Source organism: Leptonychotes weddellii, chromosome X (genome assembly GCF_054177405.1).
Source record: "Leptonychotes weddellii isolate Sample4059 chromosome X, ASM5417740v2, whole genome shotgun sequence".
Lineage (NCBI taxonomy): Eukaryota > Metazoa > Chordata > Mammalia > Carnivora > Phocidae > Leptonychotes > Leptonychotes weddellii.
Window position 1 is genome coordinate 106,610,220 of NC_138385.1, and position 9,140 is coordinate 106,619,359.

General features: G+C 57.6%; 1 protein-coding gene across 1 annotated transcript; it reads left to right on the top strand.

Moving 5' to 3' along the window:
* Positions 1 to 264: 264 nt before the first annotated feature.
* Positions 265 to 9,052, top strand: PPP2R3B (protein phosphatase 2 regulatory subunit B''beta). Its single transcript, XM_081809263.1, has 8 exons — positions 265 to 1,004; positions 1,285 to 1,387; positions 2,487 to 2,561; positions 3,082 to 3,168; positions 5,282 to 5,438; positions 7,790 to 7,838; positions 8,457 to 8,546; positions 8,757 to 9,052. The coding sequence occupies exons 1-8, from the start codon at positions 775 to 777 to the stop codon at positions 9,016 to 9,018; spliced, it is 1,053 nt and encodes a 350-aa protein (XP_081665389.1). The 5' UTR covers positions 265 to 774; the 3' UTR covers positions 9,019 to 9,052.
* The last annotated feature ends 88 nt before the right edge of the window (positions 9,053 to 9,140 follow it).

Below are 9,140 nucleotides of genomic sequence, written 5' to 3' on the forward strand. Positions count from 1 at the left end.
TCATGCCTGTGGGAGGTGCGGTGACAGCTGACATTCGTAACTTGTGTTTTCTGTCTATTGTTCTTGACGAGTTTTGCTAAAGGGTGTTTTGTTTTTTAGATCTTCGAAGAACTGACTTTCAGTTTTGCTTTCTGTATTGAGTATTTGCTTTCTTTTTTTTTTTTTTTAAAGATTTTATCTGACAGAAACAGCAAGAGAGGGAACACAAGCAGGGGGGAGTGGGAGAGGGAGAAGCAGGTTCCCCGCTGAGCAGGGAGCCTGATGCGGGGCTTGATCCCAGGACCCTGGGATCGTGACCTGAGCCAAAGGCAGACGCTTAACGACTGAGCCTCCCAGGCACCCCTGTTTTATTTTCACGTCTGCCTGTTCCGGCGTTCTTCCTTTATTTCTTCCTTTTTTGAGGTAGGAGCTTAGATCAGTGTTTTCCAGGCTTCTCTGCTGACACACGTGCTCAACGCCGTAGTCTGTGCTCACATGGTGAAGTTCCGATGGGCGGTATTTTCCATGTCACGTTTAGAACCCTTCCTCATTTACGCTGTCCGTTCCCTCGCCCATGGTTATCCCAAGCTGCTGCTGGACTCGCAGACTTCGGGGGCCTGCTGGTTGCCCGCTGATGGACTGTCTGCTGGACGGGTGCTCTGTTCCTGTCCCTGAGCTGCATTCCCGTCACCCGATGCGACAGCTAGGACAAGCACCTCTTGCTGTCCCTGGTGCGCGGGAGTGAACGCACGTCTTGTGTTTGGCGGGAACACTGCGCTCCTGTGTGCAGGGCTGATGGGCTTGAAGGTCCAGTGTCTCTGCAGCAGAGGTTCGCTGCGGCATCCCCCTGGGGGCGCGCGATCGTGGCAGCAGCTGGGTGTCCAGGGGGCGCTGACTGCCCGCTGTGCCCTTGTACTGCAGGCCTGTGGCTGCCCGCTGTACTGGAAGGGGCCGCTGTTCTGCAGTGCCGGGGGAGAGCGCACGGGATCCATCTCTGTCCACAAGTTCGTCGCCATGTGGAGAAAGTGAGTCTCGCGCCTGTGTGCCGGGGGCGGGTGTTGGGAAGGGAGGCGTGTCCCCAGCTCTGCATAGTCCCAAGGGCAGGTGCTGCCTCACGGCTCACGTTCTGTGGCCGAGACGGCAAGAGGAGGGGGCTAACCTCCAGGGCGTGTGGCATGGCGTGCTGTCCCTTTCCGGGCATGTCACACCCCGTCATGGCCCCGTGCCCTCCTCACCGCCTGTATCTGGGAGGGGCCTCGTGGATCTGGTGTGGGGGGACCGCTGGGACGTCCTCCATCATTGCAGGATCCTCCAGAACTGTCACGATGAGGCTGCCAAGTTCGTCCACCTGCTCATGAATCCCGGCTGTAATTACTTGGTGCAAGACGACTTCATCCCCTTCTTACAGGTATGGCCCGGCGTCCAGACCACACGCACCTCCTCCCAGGTCCACCCCTGCACGTACACCACACACTGGCTACGGGTCTGGCTCCCTTCCCTCAGGGTACTGCTTCCCACAGACATGGTCCAGGGCCCAGCCCCTCTCATGTGTGTGAGTGGCGGGACCACATGTGCCCCACGTGGTGCAGGTGTGTGAGTGGGGGACCACGTGTGCCCCACGTGGTGCAGGTGTGTGAGTGGGGGACCACGTGTGCCCCACGTGGTGCAGGTGTGTGAGTGGGAGGACCACGTGTGCCCCACGTGGTGCAGGTGTGTGGGAGGACCACGTGTGCCCCACGTGGTGCAGGTGTGTGAGTGGGAGGACCACGTGTGCCCCACGTGGTGCAGGTGTGTGAGTGGGGGACCACGTATGCCCCACGTGGTGCAGGTGTGTGGGAGGACCACATGTGCCCCATGTGGTGCAGGTGTGTGAGTGGGAGGACCACATGTGCCCCACACGGTGCAGATGTGTGTGAGTGGGAGGACCAAATGCAGCTGCAGAGCATGAGGCCACAGAGACATGGGAACTACAGCCCCTGACTCTGTCACCTGCTGCATAAAAACAGGTCGTGGTGTTCTAGAACATTCTCTGCTTTCCTTCAGACTCATTTAGAGCATCGTGGCACAGTCTGAGACAGATAATCGAGGGTGAATGGTAGATTTGTCACTGGCCCTTCTGTGTAGCCATTCTGAGTAACTGGATTATTCCAGCAGATGTCACCTAAAGGCTCATGTGACTGTAGCTCATAAAACGAGGGTATTTAAACCCTTCCTGTGGACCTCTGTGTGGGTCCTTGTGCATTTATATGCGTTGAGTCCCAGTTAATTGTCAGAGGTCACGATGGTCGCTTCCACCACCCTGTCCCATGCTTCCTTAGCGTGCAGCCTAAGGGAGTTACAGAGTCGCGCTCTTGGGGTTATGTTTCGTAAGCAGCTGTGTGGCCAGAGTGTTCTGTGCACAGCAGCCCTGTCCCTGTGGAAGCCGCAGGGGTTTGCAAAGATACAGGTGCTCATGCTGGGCGGGCACGGAGCGTGTCCCCGAGCTCCGTCTTGTCTTCCGTGTGCAGGACGTGGTGAACACGCACCCGGGCTTAGCCTTCCTGAAGGAGGCGTCAGAGTTCCACTCTCGCTACATCACCACCGTGAGTATTCGGGACCGCCGCTGCCCCCGGGACCCCGGCTACAGGCCCCACCACACATTTGAATGAGGACCCAGATCCTCGGGCCATGGCCTTTCTGGACCCCGATTTTCTCGCCCACGGATAAGATGTTGGCAGTGCGTGCTGAGTGGGGCCGAGGGAGGGTCCTCGAGAGGCAGATATCCCATGTGGAGGCACAAAGCACAGCGAGCTCGTGGAGAGCCTGGCGGGTCTTCCCACGTGCCTGGAACTCAGACACTAGCACAAGGGAGGGGGCATCCCAGAGATCCGTGTGCGCTTCCTCCCCGGGCCGGAGGGAGAGGGCTGGCCATGGGCTTCTCAGCCTGGGAGGACGTCTTAGCTTTGGGGGAACACACATGCCTGCTCTTTGGACCACAGGGTTCACAGGCACTTTCATCCCCAACCCAACTGTTTGGCAAACGCAGAGTGGGTGCCTCGGCCAGCACATGGGGTCCTGCATCCCCCGGTGTCCAGGTGCTCTGCTGACGCCTTCCTCCTGCAGGTCATACAGAGGATCTTCTACACCGTCAACAGGTCCTGGTCAGGGAGGATCACGTGTGCAGAGCTCCGCAGGAGCACCTTCCTGCAGGTAGGCCACTGGCCAGTGGGGACACGGGGCCTCTATACGTCCATGCCTCCTGTCCACCTGCCTTCCTGTCTGCCATTCTCCATCCTGTATCTTCCATCCACCAATCTATCCTCCACCCTCCACCCTGGACCATCCATCCTCCACCCTTCACCCACCCATCCATCCATCCTCCACCCTCCACCCATCCATCCTCCACCCTCCATCCTCTATCTTCCATCTACCAATCCACACTTCATCCTCCACCCTCCACCCTGCACCCTGGACCATCCATCCTCCACCCTCTATCCATCCATCTATCCTCCACCCTCTACCTATCCATCCATCCTCCACTCCACCCATCCATCCATCCTCCACCCTCTACCCATCCAGCCTCCACCCTCCATCCTCTATCTTCCATCCACCAATCCACCCTTCATCCTCCACCCTCCACCCTGGACCATCCAGCCTCCATCCTCTACCCATCCATCCATCCATCCTTCACCCTCTACCCATCCATCCATCCTCTACTCTCTACCCATCATTCCATGCTCTACTCTCTACCCATCCATCCATCCATCCATCCTCCACCCTCCATTCTCTATCTTCTATCCACCAATCCACCCTTCATCCTCCACCCTGCACCCTTGACCATCCATCCTCCACCCTCTACCCATTCATCTATCCTCAACCCTCTACCTATCCATCCATCCTCCACTCTCCACCCATCCATCCATCCTCCGCCCTCTACCCATCCAGCCTCCACCCTCTACCCATCCATCCTCCACCCTCCATCCTCTGTCTTCCATCCACCAGTCCACCCTCCATCCTTCATCCTCCACCCTGGACCATCCATCCTCCATCCTCTACCCATCCATCCATCCATCCATCCATCCATCCATCCTTCACCCTCTACCTGTCCATCCATCCTCCATCCTCTACCTATCCATCCATCCTCCACCCTCCATTCTGGACCATCCATCCTCCACCATCTACCCATCCGTCCTCCACTCTCCACCCATCTATCCATCCTTCACCTTCTACCCATCCATCCATCCTCCATCCTCTACCCATCCATCCATCCTTCACCGTCTACCTATCCATCCATCCATCCTTCACCCTCTACCCATCCATCCATTCTCCATCCTCTACCCATCCATCCAGCCTCCATCCTCTATCTTCCATCTACCAATCCACCCTTCATCCTCCACCCTCCACTCTGGACCATCCATCCTCCACCATCTACCCATCCATCCTCCACTCTCCACCCATCCATCCATCCTTCACCCTTTGCCCATCCATCCATCCTCCACCCTCCACCCTCTATCTTCCATCCACCAATCCACCCTTCATCCTCCACTCTCCACTCTGGACTGTCCATCCTCCACCCTCTACCCATCCATCCGTCCTCCAACCTCTACCCATCTATCTATCCTCCATCCTCTACCCATCCATCCATCCTCCACCCTCCACCCTCTATCTTCCATCCACCAATCCACCCTTCATCCTCCACTCTCCACTCTGGACCGTCCATCCTCCACCCTCTACCCATCCATCCATCCTCCACCCTCCACCACCCATCCTCCATCATCTCCCATCCGTATCTTTCATCTTCTGTCTTCTCCTCCATCCATCCTCCATCCTTCCTTCCATCCTCCACCCTCTTACGTCTATCCTGCGTCCTTCACCCGTCCATCTTCCATTCTCCATCCTTCTGTTCACCATCGTCCTCCATCCATCTCTACCCATCTACCCACCCATTGACCATCCACCGTCCATGCAGGAGCAATGACCCATAGGCACTGGAGGTCAAGGTGTCCTCTTCACTCAGGTTCAGTGCACGTGTGGGCATTAATGAGGAAGGTGCTGATCTGCCCACAGAAGGAGGCTCCAGGCTGTGAGAGGGTTTACACTCGCAGGACTGCCGCATGTTGCCAGCAGTAGCCAGGCTGAGTTTTAGGCGCAACCCTGACCGCAGTGCGCTCCTGACCTAGATGCTGTGCTCCTGACCCCAGGCTTGTCTTGACCAGTTCTGGGCCCTCCACACTCATAATATGAGACACCTGGGAGGGTCCCACCCACAGGAAGCCCAGCTCCTGTGGAAAATGCACCAGTTCTGTTGGGTTTGTTTTGGCAGAATGTGGCGCTCTTGGAAGAGGAAGCAGACATCAATCAGCTGACAGAGTACTTCTCCTACGAGCACTTCTATGTCATTTACTGCAAGTTCTGGGAGCTGGACACGGACCACGACCTTCTCATCGATTCCCAGGACCTGGCCCGGCACAACGACCACGGTTAGTATGCAGCCCGTGTGGGACAAGGGGACCTACAGGTGCCGGCCCCTCAGGCACCCTGCTCTGTCCAGTGCCACTGGCCATGGCCACCTCCCCTGGGCCCGTGGCCTGATGTCTAAAATTGCCTTCCTCTTTTTCATGCCCATCGTCTCCAGGAGTGGTATGTTCTTGCAGGACATACGGGAGACGCAGGATGCACATGCACGAGACACCTGAGGGATGGGGACACATGTGGGACATGCAGGGCACACAAGATGGGGACACACATGGGTCATGATGCACACAGGAGACAGAAACACACACACATTGCAGGGTGCTGACCTGCCCACAAAGGAGCCTCCAGCTGCGAGAGCGGTGGTGCTCGCAGGGTTGGTCCATGCTGCTGGCGGCAGCCAGGCCAAGTCTCAGGTGCGACCCCGACCTGGGTGTCGTGAGAAGGCAGGCAGAGGGGTCAGAGCTGACCCTGTCCTGTGCAGCCCACGAGGTAGGTTTCCTTTGCTGGTCCATGTTTTCAGTCTTTGGATGTGTGCATCCAAGTGAGCTGTCACACAGTTCACTGTGTGCTATAACAGAGGGGGCCTAAAACAACAGCCAAGTACCCTCAAAGTATCTACAGTCAAGGAATTTATGGGCGGTCACCCAGGAGGGCTGTACAGGAGTTTGCTGAGGTTGTTGTAACAAATGACCACGAACCGGGCCCGTCCCACAACAGGAATTCATCCTCTCCCAGCTCTGGAGACCAGAGTCCGAGATCCAGGCGGGGCAGGACCACCGAGATCCAGGCGAGGCAGTGCCATGTTCCAGGGAGGGTCCTCCCTGCCTCTTCCAGCTTCTGGGGCTCCAGGCATCCCTGGGCTTGTGGCCGCGTCCATCCCATCTCTGCCTCCGTCCTCACGTGGCTTCTCCTCTGTGTCTGTGTCTCCTCTTCTGTCTCTTACAAGGACACGTGTCATTGGATTTAGGGCCACCTCATCCAGGATGAACTCCTCTCAGATCCTTCACTTCATCACATCTGCAAAGACCTATTTCCATTTAAGGTTCAGGAATCAGGATTTAGAAATGTTTTTTTGGGGAGACACAAGTCAGCCTGTTGTAGCACCCAGTCATTTTGTATCAGGATAACATTCATCAAGGTAGGATGAATTGGGAGATGTGGAAAGAGACTGTCTTCGTTTTCTCTGTCTTGTGGGTCTCAAGTTTGGTATGGGCTGAGCTGTGTCCCCCCAAAATTCATTTGTCAGAGCCACATTCTCCAGGACTCCAGAATGGGACCATAAGTGGAAGTGGGGTCTTTAAAGAGGTGATTACGGTAAAATGAGATCATTAGGCTGGGCCCTGATCTCATAGGATTGGGGTCTTATAAGAAGAGGGATGAGGACACAGACACACGCAGAGGGACGACCACGTGAGGACACGGGGAGAAGACGGGGTCCACATGCCAAGGAGAGAGGCCTCAGGAGGAACCAGCCTCAGCCCCGCCTGGATCTCAGACTCCCGGCCTCAGCCCCTCCTGGATCTCAGACTCCCAGCCTCCAGCCCCAGTTGGATCTCAGACTCCCAGCCTCCAGCCCCTCGTGAGTCTCAGACTCCCAGCCTCGGCCCCTCCTGGATCTCACTCACACTCCAAGCCTCCAGCCCCACCTGGATCTCAGACTCCCAGCCTCAGCCCTGCCTGGATCTCAGACTCCCAGCCTCAGCCCCGCCTGGATCTCAGACTCCCAGCCTCAGCCCCGCCTGGATCTCAGACTCCCGGCCTCAGCCCCTCCTGGATCTCAGACTCCCGGCCTCAGCCCCGCCTGGATCTCAGACTCCCAGCCTCCAGCCCCACCTGGATCTCGCTCACACTCCCAGCCTCCAGCCCCAGTTGGATCTCAGACTCGCAGCCTCCAGGACCAGGAGAGAATAAACGTGTTGTTTAAGCTGCCCCATCGGTGGTGCTTTGTGACAGGCGCCTAAGCTGACTGATGGCAGTGCTTTTCACTTCTCATTTGTCAGGTTTTAGTTTAAACACATTTGGTTTTAAAATCAAAGGGAGAGTGTTTGGAGGTGGAGCATCTGAGAGCGTGACTATAAATGTGGTCTGCTCTTTAGTCTGCTTCTGTCTTGGAGCCCCTGGGGCAGCTTTCCACTCTCGTGGCTCTGACTGGGGCTCAGTCCTCAGAACAGGAAAGCTCTGGGCAGCGCCCTGGGGAGGACACATGCGGGAGAGTAGGTTCCTCAGGTTCCACCCCCGCCAGGCCTGGGGCTCAGCATTTCAGACCCGAGCCTGCCCAGCTTTCCCCGCACGTTTGAGGTTGGGCCGTGACCGCAGGCATGTGCAGGCGGCTCACAGCCCGGTTCTGTTTCTGCAGCTATATCCACCAAGATGATCGAGAGGATATTCTCAGGGGCGGTGACAAGGTACGTCTTAACAGCCATTTTCTTGTGATTTTGGGCAATGTTCTGTGCCTGAGTGCAGTTCTCATTCATTCCCTAATGTGAGCTTGTCGTGTGTTGAGAGGGAGTGCCGTTGTCACGTGAGGTCATTAAGGGAGGCCACATGCCATTGTCACACAAGCTCCTAAGGGGGAACAGCTTTGTCATGTGACGTCGTCGGGGGACATGCACAGTTCTGTTCCACCAGATCATAACGAAGGGGACACACGTCTTTGTCATGTGAGGTCGTAAGAAGGGGGGGCAAACAGCATTATCACAGGAGGTCGTTCAGTAAGGGGGGGGGGAGCACAGGCCCCGTGTGGGTGGGTCATGTCAGGCCCTGGGCCTCTGAGAGGGCCCTGGAGTAGGCCACGAGGCAGCTGTGACTGAGGCCACAGAAGCCGGTCCTGCCCTACCTGCAGTTCCAGGGCACCCCCTGCGAGCACGTGTCCTTTGAAGCCCGCCCCCAAGTGGGAGTCCAGCGTGGGACGGGGCCAAATGCAAGGCTCCACTCTCCCAGCGGGGAGGTGGGCAGGGGCCTCCCACCTCTCGCCGCTCCTCCCTGACCCACGTCTTGCCTGTTGGTCTCAACCCTGAACCCAGGGGCAGGAAAGTCCAGAAGGAAGGAAAAATAAGCTACGCTGACTTTGTCTGGTTTCTGATTTCTGAAGAGGACAAAAGAACTCCAACCAGGTACGTATCTGGGGGCTGTCCTGGTACAGCAGTTGGCAGCCGTAGGCTAACGGTCACCCCTGAGCGTGGGCGCCACCAGGGGTCCATCCGGGCAAGGCCAGTCCCAGGCGGGCTGCACACTGCGGTTAGTCCCGGTGGGGTCAGTCCCCAGCGGGGCCGGTCCCAGGCGGCCAGGCTGACCGAGCTCGCCCTGACCTGCTGTGACTGCAGCATCGAGTATTGGTTCCGCTGCATGGACCTGGATGGGGACGGCGCGCTGTCCATGTTTGAACTGGAGTACTTCTATGAGGAGCAGTGCCGCAGGCTGGACAGCATGGCCATCGAGGCCCTGCCCTTCGAGGACTGCCTCTGCCAGATGCTGGACCTGGTGAAGCCGCAGAACGAAGGTAGAGGCCCCGGAGGCGGGACGGCCCGTGTGAGGGGATGCCCCCGTGTGAGGGAACGCACCGCGGTGAGGGGACGCGATGTCTGAGGTGACTCCTCGCTAAGCTGTGATGTACCCCCGTGTGCGGGGACACCGTCACGTGACATGTCCCTGTGTGAGGGGGCATGCAATGTGCGGTGATTTTTCCCCCCGTGAGATGTGATGATGTG

Coding starts and splice junctions, on each gene's coding strand:
- PPP2R3B (XM_081809263.1), top strand. CDS start 775: ATGGGCTTGAAGGTCCAGTGTCTCTGCAGCAGAGGTTCGCTGCGGCAT. Junction 5,439..7,789: donor GGCCCGGCACAACGACCACG/GTTAGTATGCAG, acceptor CTGTTTCTGCAG/CTATATCCACCAAGATGATC. Junction 8,547..8,756: donor GACAAAAGAACTCCAACCAG/GTACGTATCTGG, acceptor CTGTGACTGCAG/CATCGAGTATTGGTTCCGCT.